A 13,813-nucleotide genomic window follows, 5' to 3' on the forward strand; every position below is an offset into this window, starting at 1 on the left:
TTTTTCAGTAGAGACGGGGTTTCACTGTGTTAGCCAGGATGGTCTCCATCTCCTGACCTCGTGATCCACCAGTCTCGTCCTCCCGAAGTGCTGGGATTACAGGCTTGAGCCACCGCACCCGGCCCCCAAGCACTCTTTTTAAAAGACTTTTATCTGAAATATTTAGCTTTCCAGAATAACTGCTTAGCCACTTATATGACATCAACACATTAACTGATAAGGATTTTTAGGTGGACCCATAAGAATAACTAATCTGTTCTTTGTTTTCATCCTTTTTTTGTTAGGTTTTTATGGAATTGAATGTAAATTTACCATAGTCAGGTATGAGCTGAGGCTTTTGATTTTGAAAACAGCAGCAGAAGAAGAGTTGATATTGACAGATATTGGAATGAAAAATAAAGAGGGCTACAATCTGTATCATGCTGCCCTCTTCAAGCAGAAGTGAATTACATAGATATTTACATTAAAGAACCTTTTATGTTCAGAGCAGAAAGCAGCTGGGAGATAGAACAGTGAATAAGGAGTGGGAAACATGGTTCTTTTATTACCCCTGAATTTAAAAATATTCCTAATCTAGCCATTAAACTCTTTGGCTGTAGGTTTTGTTTTTTTTTTTTTTTTTGCATCATTTTCTAAGGTGGATGATACTCATGTTTGTTTTTATTCTTAAGAGTCCCCTGAAATGGTGTTATGAAGGAAGGTAGTATTCATTTTCTCATCTGCTGGCCTTTAACACCACAGCAAAGCTAAATTACAGCAATGAACCAACCATTCGTATTTTGTAAACTGTTCTGCAGTAGCCATTAGGCTGTGGCTTTTAACATCATACAGTCCCTAGACCTTTCTCTCCATTCCAAATCCTGACAAGAGCCTGTGGCCTGTGGTTTCCTCTACTTATGCAAAGTAAGCTTTTAATAAATAATGATATATAGAACCAGAGCTTATCAGTTTCCTAATACGGTGGGCAGAATTTGGCAGAAGTGATGCTACAAGCATGTTTTTTCCACATCCTTTCTGCAGAAATAATAGGCCCTGGCATGCTCCTTGGGGCAACTGTAACCCCTTTATTTTCAGTAGTGTCAGATTTCAAAGTAAGTTTGAAATAAGTAGCTACATTTAATGGTTTACAGTACTTAAAATTGGGTTACATCCTTTTGTTTCATTTTTACTGCAAATAACATAATTAAATTTATATAACTTTGTTTGCAGGGAGCTTTCTATATGTATTCTTCAGTATTCCTTGGATTAAAAACAATAGCAATGAAAGAATAGAAAATCATAACTACATACAAAGGAGAAGTATTTTAAATTAGTAAGCTGTGTTTTAGAGCAATTTTAGATTTGCAACAAAATTGATCCGAAAGTACGGTACACCCTCTATCATCACACATGCACAACCTCCCCAGTATCAGCATCTGCACCAGAGCGGTACATCTGGCTCATTAATATCACCTGAAGTTTACATATTTTCATTACATGAGGTTCCCTTTGGTGTTATATGTTCTATGGATTTTGACAAATGTATAGTGATGTGTATATAGTCATGTGTTGCTTAAAGACGGGTATATTCTGAGCAATGCCACATTAGACAGTTTGTTATGCAAACATTATAGAGTGTACTCCCACAAATCTAGATGGCATAGCCTACTACACATCTAAGCAATATGGTATAGTCTGTTGTTCCTATGCTACAAACCTGTATGATCCCACCTGTATGATAGAGTAACACTGCATGTTACTGTACTGAATACTGTAGACAGTTGTTACACAATAGTATTTGTGTATCTAAACACAGAAAAGGTATGGTAAAAATACGATGTAAAAGATTTAAAATGGTACATCTGTATATGGCACTTACCATGAATGGAGCTTCCAGGACTAGAAGTTGCACTGAGTGAGTCAGTGAGTTGAGTGGTGAGTGAATGTGAAGCCTAGGATATTACCGTACACTGCTGCAGACTTTATCAACACTCTGTACTTGGGCTGCACTAAATTTATTTAAAGATTTTTCTTTGTCGAATTATAAATTAACCTTAGCTTCCTGTAACTTTAATTTCTTAACTTTCTGACTCTTGTAATAATATAGATTAAGACACAACACATTGTACAGCTATATAAAATATTTCTTTATATCTTGATTCTATAAGCTTTTTTCCTATTTTTTAAATTTTTAGTTTTTTAAAATTGCTTATAAGTTTGTTAAAAACTAAAACACACACTCACATTAGCCTAGGCCTGCACAGGGTCAGGATCATCAATATCACTGTCTTCCACCTCCACATTGTCCCACTGAAAGGTCTTCAGAGGCAGTAACATGCATGGAGTTGTCATCTCCAATGGTAACAGCGCCTTCTGGAATACCTCCTGAAGGACCTGCCTGAGACTGTTTTACAGTTAACTGTTTTTGTAAGTAGAAGGATATACTCTAAAGATAAAGTGTATAACACAGGAAATACATAAATGAGTAACATAGTCATTTATTATCAAGTATTATGTACCATGAATAATTGTAGGTGCTAGACTTTTTTATATATGACTAGCAGTGCAGTAAGCTTATTTACACCACTATGACCACAAACTAATGAGTTGTGTTACGGCAGCTATGATGTCACTAGGCAGCAGGAATTTTTTAACTCTTTTATAATCTCATGGGACCACTGTTGTATATGTGGTTCATCACTGATCAGAACATGCAGCACATGACTGTATACCATTGTAGCATTAGACAGAATAGGTTCACTGCTCTAAAAATCCTTTAATGCCTGTTCTTTCTTCCCTTCCAGAAACTCCTGGCAACCAATAATTTGCTTTTGCTTTTGTGTTTTTTTTAGCGTCAGGATGTTGCTCTGTTGCCCAGGCTGGAGTACAGTGGCACAGTCATAGTTCACTGCAGCCTCCATCCTCCTGCCACAGCCTCCTAAGTAGCTGGAACTACAAGCATACACCACCACATCTAGCTAGCTTTAAAAAAATTTTTTTTTCTCCTGAGACAGAGTCTTGCTCTGTCACCAGGCTGGAGTGCAGTGGTACGGTCTTGGCTCACTGCAACCTCCACCTCCTGGGTTCAAGCAATTCTCCCTGCCTCAGCCTCCCAGGTAGCTGGAATTTACAGGCACCCATCACCATGCCCAGCTAATTTCTGTATTTTTACTAGAGACGGGGTTTTGCCATGTTGGCCATGAGAAACATGACAACATGCCATGTTGGTCAGCTGAACTCCTGACTTCAGGTGATCTGCCCACCTCGGCCTACCAAAGTACTGGGATTATAGGCATGAGCCACTGTGCCCGGCCAAAACAGTTTTTTGCATAGGCAGGTTTTCCTATGTTGCCCAGGCTGGTCTTGAACTCCAGGCCTCAAGCACCTCTCCAACTTCGGCTTCCCAAAATGTTGGGATTAAAGGCCTGAGCCACCGTGCCTGGCCTTATATTTTATTATCTCCACAATTTTGCGTTTTTCAAAATGTCATAGTTGGAATCATAAAGTATGTAGCCTTTTCAGGTTGGCTTCTTTCACTTAGTAATATCCACTTAAGTTTCCTCCATGTCTTTTCATGTCTTTATAGCTCTTTTTTTTTTTTTTCAGTGCTGCACGGTACTTTTTTTGTTAGACGTGATTCAAGAAGTAATATAACAAGCCACTAGCTCCTTTTAGCTAATCGTGGTGAAAGAACTTTCAAAGTTCAACACATGTTCAATTTGTGGATTGTTATTTACAGTTATAAAGATGTTCATGCTGTATTTTGTTTAAATCTAGAATGTTTAACAAATTATGAAATAATAAATATTAAAGGATAACTCAACAAGTATATCAGAACATATGACTTTAGTACCATTCAAAGCTTTTGTAGGCTTTACTTATTTAACCTAAGCTTTCATATCTCCAAAGCATCTTTGGGACTACTCTTGACATTGATTTTAGGGCTAGGTTGAGATACTACTATGAACTTCATTTTTAAAATTACACGTTTCCAATAAAGTAAAAAGTTGGTAGAGATTGGTCATACAACTTATTACCAAACTTGTCTCTAATGACATATAGCTATTTCAGAAAGTAGATCTAATGGTAAAGGATAAAGTATTTCCATCAGTGAAAATACTTCATATGATATAGGCCATCGAGGCAGCCCTGAGAAGTGGATACTTGGTCATGAATAGCACTGATAAATGCTAGAGTGTCAGAGTGTGTCAGAATGATTTTGGCAAGTTTAACAGTTACAAATTATATTACCTTGTCATCATCCATTTATGTCAGTGATAAACTGTGCTATTTTCATAATTTCTGATATTCTAAAAGTGTTTAGCATAAATCCCTTGCTATACTTGCTGCGATGAAGATGATTTCAGTGGGACATGCTAAAATGGTAAATATTAGCAACTTAGTATTTATTTTTTAGGTGTTTTTCTGATATGTGACTTTTTATATGAATATGGGTATGCTTTTTTCTTATGCAAATAAAATGTTTTTACTTGGACTAATTAGTAAAAGAATAATGAAAATGTAAAATTTATCCATTTTAGAATGCACTTTGAAAATATTTATTGTGGCAGCACTATGAAATACTGGTTATAAGACATGTAGAATAGTACTTCTACAATTTTTTTGTGATAGCCTTAAAAGTATTTAGAATATCAAATATAATTTTGATTTGCAGATTTCCTTTGAAAAAATGTATTGCTGACATGTTTGAAATTAAACTTTCTTACATAAATCTTCATTGTTTTAGTTTCTTTTTGGAAGTACTGGATTTAGCTTATAAATTATATAAGTATATAAAGTAAGTATAGTGTATTGTTACAATTTTCTTCTTTTCTTTTTCAGGCTCAAACTGCTTTTTCTGCAAACCCTGCCAATCCAGCAATTTTGTCAGAAGCTTCTGCTCCTATCTCTCAAGATCGAAGTAGGTTTATACTTTGAGTTCATTCTCTGTGAACAGAAATATTGTTATCTTCTTTTGCTCAAATAAGGAATCCAAGATTTTTTTTTCTTGACAGGCTGCATAAAATTGGTAGTTAAGCTCAAATAGTTATGAATAAGAAAAAAAAGTTTACTTCAAAAAATAACCCTTTTTCTAATTAAGATAGTGAACTGTGGATATGGGGATGTATTTCATGGCTTAATGAAAATTGATTTTAGACTGACTTGTAAATCCCTAACATGTGGCTGATTCATTTATGAATGAATTATATATATGAATTCACATGTAAGAACTTTTTGAATTCACATTTAAGAACTATCATCATGCTGCTGCTGTTGAACTTTCTGAATTGTCTTCTGTCTTTCCTATGGGAGCTTCTGAAATTTCCAACCACCTCCTCTTTGGGAAGCCTCTTAAATATTGAGGCCTTTATTCATTCTCTGTATCCTGTCTTTAGTCCCTTTTTCTTCAAGGTTCAGAGGGATTCAGGACAGAGCTTCTAAATACTATGACTTAAGATACAAAATAAGTGTTAAATAAATTTTGTGGCCTGTCATTTTGTCTTACAACAGTTTATAACCTTGCCTCATAGAAAATTCATTTTAAGTCACAGATAATTTAAGTCTCATGTAGAAAAGAGCTTTTGGAAATAGTATATAACTACTACCAGGTGAAATAATGTTAATATTTAAAAATACCATTTGCAGGATTTCATTGGAATGTAGTTAAAATTACTAAAATTGATAAGACACTAAATAAATTTACAAGCTTTCAAAAAAAGATTGTTCAGAAGAATCATTCCATAGCCCTGTTTACAGAATGAGTTATAAAGTAGCTGACTTGACAAATAGATATTTTGGTCAGTTGTTCTGAATTGGTAAGTGGTATTTTTACTAAATTCCTAATCAAGTAGGTTTATTTTAAGAAACAGGAAAGGCAAGATAGTTTATTTGGAAAAGTTATTTCTACTTTTGAGTGTTTAGGAATCTGGTTGTTTCAGTTCAGATGTCTTCATATTTTATGAATTTTAAACATTTTCTGTATTTTCCATTTCTAATGGTTACAGAGATGGGGAGATGCCTTTCCAAATTGCTACTTTAAATTCATTCTAGATTTTATAACTTAAGTATAATTTCGTTAATACACAGAAGCCCATAATAAAAGAAGTTTTCATTTTGTGTATTCTGTAAGTACTTTTTAATTTATTCATTCATTCATTTACTTATTAGATCTCTATCCCAAACTATATCCGGAGCTGTCTCAATACATGGGGCTGAGTTTAAATGAAGAAGAAATACGTGCAAATGTGGCCGTGGTTTCTGGTGCACCACTTCAGGGGGTATGTACAGTGTAATTAATTTTGAATTATATAAAACCATACTTTACATATTAATATAAGCTTTCCTGTTTGTGGCTAACTCAAAAATATACAACAGCATTGAACCTCACTTCGCAGAAATTTTAGACTTCTTTTTGGATATCGTTTCTTACATAGTCTACTTCACTTTGTGCTACACGTTTTGAGTTTATTAGGATTTAGATTCAGATACCTTTTACTAGTTCATTCTCCTTTGTCTTCTGCATTTAGTCATTTACTAAGTCCTGTTGATTCTGTTTCTGTTTCTTGTATTCATTTTGTCTGTTTTTTATCCATTCTAGTCCTACTATAACCATATTCAGGGTTTCTATACTTCTAGCCTTCATTATTATAGTACTCTCTTAAATTTCCTCTAGTAACTTATTTCGATGGTACTAAGCTGTTGCTAAGTTAATCATTCTGAAATACACATATAGGTCTATCGTATCTTTGTTGCTCATAATCTTTTTTTTTGTTGTTGTTGTTGTTGTTGAGACGGAGTCTCACTCTGTCACCCAGGCTGGAGTGCAATGGTGTGATCTCAGCTCACTGCAACCTCTGCCTCTTGGGTTCAAGTGATTCTCCTGCCTTAGCCTCCCAAGTAGCTGGGACTACAAGTGCGTGCCACCATGCCCGGCTAATTATTTGTATTTTCAGTAGAGACCGGGTTTCACCATGTTGACCACACTGGTCTCAAACACCTGACTTCAGGTGATCCACCTGCCTCGACCTCCCAGAGTGCTGGGATTACAGGCATGAGCCACTGCGCCAAGCCTTTGCTCTTTAGTCTTTTAACATTCTTTTTGAAATCCAAAGCTCCATGTAATTAGACTCCATATTCTAGCTTAATTATAATGGATCTGATAACCTTTTATTAAGGTTATTGCTATGACCATAGCACTTTGTACCACTTATTATAATTGTAGTTAAATCTGTGTCTGTCTTGTTGCCATATCCCAATGCATATACAGTACCTAGCATGTATGTATTTACCAAATATTTATAGAAAACTTGTGTTAGTGGTGATGCAGTTGGGAAAACAAATAATAGTAGGTATTTTAAGAGGTTGAAAAATTGAAAAAAACATAATTGCAGATAGCTAGTTGCTTCTCCTAGGACTGGGATGACACAGGGGAGAGACTGGAGTTAGCAGAACCTAGAACCTTGAGGGAAGAGCCCCGCAGAGCTGGGACTCAGACCTCGAATGAGGGGACACTACTGGTGCCTCTGAGGGGTTGTAATGAGGCTGGTTCTGGGAGTGTCAGTAAAAGCTGCAGACTGGAACCAACTGCTACTGCCAGGGTAAAGGGCCAGGCTTACACAGTACTGACAGGAGCAGGAAGCACAAAGGAAGGAACGAGGTGCTTGTCACTCCAGTCACTGACAAACAAAATTATAATTTGCACAGTTAGGCCCAGCATCACCAAGTAGAGTCTAGAAGGGTGGATTTGGAGCTGACAAATAGTAGCTTAATATCTGTTACCACCTACTCCTTTGACTACTAGTATATCCACACACTTGTACAGATACTTGAATTTCATTTGACAACAACAACAACTTTATACTTTCTCCTTAAAAGATGAACTTCTTCATAAAATCAGAGTTCAGCAAACTTTATAAAGGGCTTCATAATAAATACCTTAGGCTTTCATGGTCACTTATGATCTTTATCACATATTCTTGTTGTTTTTTTGTTTATAATCTTTAAAAATATAAAAATCATTTTTAACTCAGGGGTGTACGAAATGAAGCCATGTACCCCTCGATATAAATGAAGTTGCTCTCACCCTTTCTCTAGAAAGGGATGATACCAGTTAATGTGGCCATCTCTGGGCAGTGGTCATGGTATTGATTACTATATGATATTAATTACCCTTATAAGTATTCACATTCACAACAGAATATTTTTAATTTAAAGGCAAAAGTGTAAAGTTAACCACTACTAGCAATTCATACATAAAGGTAAAAGGAGGTATAGAGGAACAGAAAGATTAATTGCTGTATTTACAGGAAATATACAAATACAAAGAAGAGAGTCATAGCTGCTCTGATTCTTATTTTAGTAACTGATCATGAGGCTGTAGTTAAAATTTAGAACTTCCTTTGTTCATTAAATGGATGCTTAGATCCCTTTGCCCTTGGGCAATACTTCAGCTGGTCTTTTTTTAAAAAAAGTTAATACCTAGAAGGGTGACCTAAACCTTCATTTTTTGTGTCTGCATATCCAGGGTTCTTCAGTGCGCCACCTTTTCTTTTTCTTCTGTTTTATTTTAAATTAATTTGTTGCCGGAGATTTCTGTTAACTCTTCATATCTAGTGAATTTTTCATTTCATATATTTTATTTTTCTTCTCTTGATGTTCCATCCGGATCTTCCTCTCCCCAGCTATTTATTGAGGTATAATTAACAAATAAAAATTGTTTATATTCAACTGTATATCTCAATACAACTTGATGTATTGATAAACAAACACACACAAACACACACATTGTGAAATGATTACCACAGTCAAGGTTATTAACATATCTGTCACCTCACATAGTTATATTTCTTTTGGTGTGTGGTGAGAACACTTAAGATGTACTCTTAGCAAATTTCAAGTATACAGTACAGTATTATTAACTATAGTTACTATGCTGTACATTAGATCTGTAGAACGTACTCATAACTGAAAATTTGTACACTTTGACCAACATTTTCTCATTCTTTGCCCTGCCCATCCCCAGCCCCTGACAACCTCCCTTCTAGTCTCTACTTCTGTGAGTTTGACTCTTTTCAGATTCCACGTATAAGTGAGACCCAGACGGTACTTGTCTTTCTGTGTCTGGCTTATTTCACTTGGAATAATATTCTCTATGTTTATTCATGTTGTCCAAATGGGAGGATTTCCTCTTTTTAATGGCCTAATATTGTTCCATTTCCTTTTTGGTTGGGGAAAGGTTCCACTTAAAATAAGACACCAGTTTTGGTTAGGAAAACTTGAAAAATTAGAAACTTGTAACATGGTACCTGACACAGGTCCCTAATGTAGGTAATCTGGAGCATTCTGGTTCGTGCATATGATTTGTTAATCATAATAATAGATGGTTATTAGAGGGGAGGAGACATAATAGTTGACTCTCTTTTGTGTGCCAGTGCCCATGCACTTTTCATTTAATCCTCCCAGTAACACTGAGGTAAGAAGTTTGCCTCTTGTTTGGAAATTCTGAAAGGATAAGCAGATTGTCAAAGATTGTGACATAAAGAACCGTCTGGAAAATATTTCAAAAGTATATGGCCTTTAAGTTCAAAGATAATACATTTGAGATGAAGACAAGCCAATATACTGGTGAAACAAATGCCAGTGAATTCAAAGGACAAGAGAGAGTCATTGAATCTGTTAGAGATGATATGTGTGGGAATAAGTTAGTGAAGAATTAGTAATAGAGCCAGTGCCATTTTCATAGACATCAAACTTTATCTGAAGGAAATTATTTGTGGATTGCCCAGTTAATTATCATTGTTCTTTTCAAGGAGTGTTTCTAAATATTGACACATTGTATACGGTTTTGTCAGCAGTTGGTAGCAAGACCTTCCAGTGTGAACTATATGGTGGCTCCTGTAACTGGTAATGATGTTGGAATTCGTAGAGCAGAAATTAAGCAAGGGATTCGTGAAGTCATTTTGTGTAAGGATCAAGATGGAAAAATTGGACTCAGGCTTAAATCAATAGATAATGTAAGTATTTTAAATACCTATTTGAATTTGTCTAAATATCTTACATAATTGATTAACGTTAAAATAATTTGAAATGGAAATGCTTTAATTATAATAGTGCATCTGTTGTTGAGAATATTTTAAATCTACTAACTTAAATTTGTTCAGTTGGGGACGTTCTATTTTGCAGAGGCATAGCTGGGACTTCCAACCACATTACTTTGAAAGATGTTTTTCTTTTCTGAATATTCTAACTGGAATACATTTCACTGGCCTACGTATATTATAATGTACTTTGTATAATAGAATTGTGGCAATTAAATAGAGCAGATGTGAAGGTTAAGAAAAAACTGACCAATAATAGTCAATGTCGGTGTGCCTTTTTTTTTTTTTTTTTTTTTTGAGACACAGTCTCGCACTGTCGCCAGGCTGCAGTGCAGTGGCGCGATCTTGACTCACTGCAACTTCCGTCTCCCAGGTGTGTGCGCATTTTTAAACCAAATGATCGGTATTTAACTTGTGAGGTGGTTTTTGCAGATTTGTTATTAACATCCTTCATATTTGAATTTAATAGGTCATTTTTTGAGTTTTTTGAGTAAAAGTTTCTTTCTAATTAGGGCAGCCATTACTTTATAATTACCTCTCACCTTAATATACTGAATATATGAAACAGGGTTACTCTCTGAGGAACCATTTAGAATTGTTAAGGACGTGCTGAGTCTTTACCCCAATTTACAGTTTCAGCCATTACCTTATTGGATTCAGTTTCAGTCATACATCTGTAGCTTAGTGCATCCAGCCTTTCAACACAGAAAATGGTAAGTGTGGTGCACTGCTGTAAATGGAGGAGGCTGATCTTGGCAGGAAGCCCCAACCCTGCCTGCCCACCCAGGGGGCTGAGGCCATCGATGATGGCCTTGCTCACTTGTATCTTATTCAAAATACATCTGTGTGCTTGGTTGGGATGCTCTGACTTTGCTGCCCTTTCTCCAAAATCTTCAGGGAATAGAGGATACTGCTGCCCCTTCCGCCAGGATTCCTCTTGTGTTCTTTCCTCTGTCCTAAAGAGAAAAGATACTTTTCATAGGCCCCTTGGCCCCACTGTAGGAAATACTTGCAGTGGATTTGTTCACTTGGCCAAAGGGCATTTTTTTCTTATATGGGGTGCTACCTAGTTCTTGCTTATCACTCTACAATGTAACAGATGCGTGATAGAAATATGTGACCTAGCTTAGGATTGAGGTAGATGCACTTACATTTTATTTACCAGGCTTATTCTTCTTTTATACTTATCTATTTATATTTTGTTCAACTTCTGATTGAGATTTTACGTAAGTAAAAATATCCATGTAAGTAGTTATTTGTTAACAGTACTTGAGTTTTCTGTATTTATTTGTGTGTTCTTTATAAGCCTGTACATGTGGATTTAATATGCCCATCTTTTTAGTCTGACAAACTTTAATCTTACTTGATTATACACAATTTAGCCAATGGGTAAAGGAATGTTTCAGCTCAAAAGGTAGAATTATGACCTTAAACTGTCATTTATTAAGCTGTAAAAGAACTCACCAAACTTTTTAATATGTGACTTGCTTTTCCCCTAAATATGATTATGGACTGATAATCTGGTATTCTATCAGACTCATTAGACACTTGCATTTATTAAAGTTGTCCCACTCTATTTTCCTTAGTTTTGTATTCCAAGTTGAAAGGGGGGATTGTGGTTGGTCAGGTGGGTTATGATTTGGTATAAAAATTGCCATTGAAATCTCACTTTTTTGCCGTATTCTTTGGAGTTACTGTCTTGATAAATTTTTCAGTTTCTTTTGAGGTGATAACTGGATAGACTCCTATAGTTTTTCCTTTTTTTTTTTTTTTTAATCACTAAGGTAGAGTTTTTAACAAACAGTTGTTTCCTAATTTTCCAGCATTTTAAACCGTATCATAGTAGTGGTAAATGACGAAAATTATTTTCTTATTATCTAGGGTATATTTGTTCAGCTAGTCCAGGCTAATTCTCCAGCCTCATTGGTTGGTCTGAGATTTGGGGACCAAGTACTCCAGATCAATGGTGAAAACTGTGCAGGGTGGAGCTCAGATAAAGCGCACAAGGTGCTCAAACAGGCTTTTGGAGAGAAGATTACCATGACCATTCGTGACAGGTAAGCTGTTACTAAACAGCTCAAATGAAAATTCAATACTAGTTTTCCATTTTTTTGGGCTTTCAGAGTCTGTGAATGTATTATTTTGTTGCAGAAAATGATAAAATGTTATTGATGAGCCTTACAGTCTTGCAGCTGTGTGGTGCAGACTGTTTGTTTGTTTGTTTTTAAAGCATGTTTTTAAAGCATTCTGATATGATACCTTATTTCAGAATTTATAGGACAAATCTCTCTAGAAAATAGAAAATGTATGTTGGAGAAGTAACTGAGTAGCAGGGTATCTCTGAGCTCACTTTCCGACTTACTGCTTAGATACATCTGGCCTAGTTTTATCAGGACTCTCAAATTGTAGACATACTATCACAGTGGTGCCTCATTGTGAGGGTCACAGCCCATGCAGACTTCCAAGTAGTGTGGGAGTTCTGAAAACCGTATCAAGACTTTTGGGTAGTTATGAAGCAGTAGTTTCCAAGAACATGGAATATTCTGTTTAGCAGCTCATTCACTTAGACCTTAAACATTTAGCACATGAAACAGGGGCCTCCATTTATTTTCTTGTCTACTCCTTACCCAATTAAGGGTAGACCTATATCACATTGCTATAGTAAGCTTTTGAGTTTTTGTTCCTTCTCAGTGAAACTTCTGTTTTATCTTTGTGTTTCCAGTTGCTCATTCAGTTTAGGTATTTAGTAAATGTTTCAGATGAATGTCCTTTTTACTGTAAGCAGAGTTTCAAAGAGTAAGTTGTACTAACAGGAAGAAATGCCTCTTCTGAATTTAATATTGTAAACACAAGTTTATCATAAAACCCTTATGATAACATGATAACAGAGTTTATAGAGAATCAAGCAAACGTAACTGGTGTAACAACTTTAGAGGGACAGCTGGATGCCTTTTAATAATAGCTGCATGCCTTCCTTTCCAAAGGGGCTTGAGGAACTTAACGTCTTACTGCTGCTCTAGTTTTTCTTTTCAAATATAGCAGTGTATAAAATTTTCAAAGTCAAGTTGTGAGAAATATTTTAGAGGTTTTAAACAAAAGAAATAGTTCCTAAATATGATTTGGCTGTAGAAAATACCAAAAGTTAATAAAAAATAAAAATTATTTTTACCACTGTGATTTAGTTAAAAAGCTTATCTTATTCTTAATGCTGTAAAGTCTGATTAATTATAAAGGAAAAACATTGATAAAACCATATAAAGCAGTTGTCTTTGATACTTAAAGAAGGAAATGTTGATTAGTAAATCAGTCAAACCATAATGAATAAACTTAAAAAAAACTTTTACACAAAGATGTTCTGTGAATGTATAAAATCAGAGCTGTAAGTTGCTCTTATTAGAAACAGTGTTTATTATAAAAGTGTCCAATATGGCAACATTTATGGTATATGAAATCCATTAAAATGTTTACCTTAGAATTAAGTTTTTAATATAACCCATTATGTTTGTAGGCCCTTTGAACGGACGATTACCATGCATAAGGATAGCACTGGACATGTTGGTTTTATCTTTAAAAATGGAAAAATAACATCCATAGTGAAAGATAGCTCTGCAGCCAGAAATGGTCTTCTCACAGAACATAACATCTGTGAAATCAATGGACAGAATGTCATTGGATTGAAGGTAAGGAACAGACTTTGTGCCATGTTCTGCTGCAGTTTTTGAAAATGTCTGTCTTTT

General features: G+C 35.4%; 1 protein-coding gene across 4 annotated transcripts in view; it reads left to right on the forward strand.

Moving 5' to 3' along the window:
• SDCBP (syndecan binding protein) overlaps positions 1-13,813 on the forward strand; it is a 30,601-nt gene that overhangs the window by 13,137 nt on the left and 3,651 nt on the right. For 2 of the 4 annotated variants that reach the window (XM_005563372.4, XM_005563373.4), the window contains exons 3-7: positions 4,822-4,900; positions 6,148-6,257; positions 9,831-9,992; positions 11,958-12,133; positions 13,585-13,756. In XM_005563372.4, the coding sequence (XP_005563429.1) occupies positions 4,822-4,900; positions 6,148-6,257; positions 9,831-9,992; positions 11,958-12,133; positions 13,585-13,756 (699 nt within the window). The remainder of the gene's footprint in view (positions 1-4,821; positions 4,901-6,147; positions 6,258-9,830; positions 9,993-11,957; positions 12,134-13,584; positions 13,757-13,813) is intronic. The other 2 variants (XM_005563374.4, XM_005563375.4) reach the window with 1 other exon arrangement.

The sequence above is a fragment of the Macaca fascicularis genome, chromosome 8 (genome assembly GCF_037993035.2).
Source record: "Macaca fascicularis isolate 582-1 chromosome 8, T2T-MFA8v1.1".
In the NCBI taxonomy this organism is placed as follows: domain Eukaryota; kingdom Metazoa; phylum Chordata; class Mammalia; order Primates; family Cercopithecidae; genus Macaca; species Macaca fascicularis.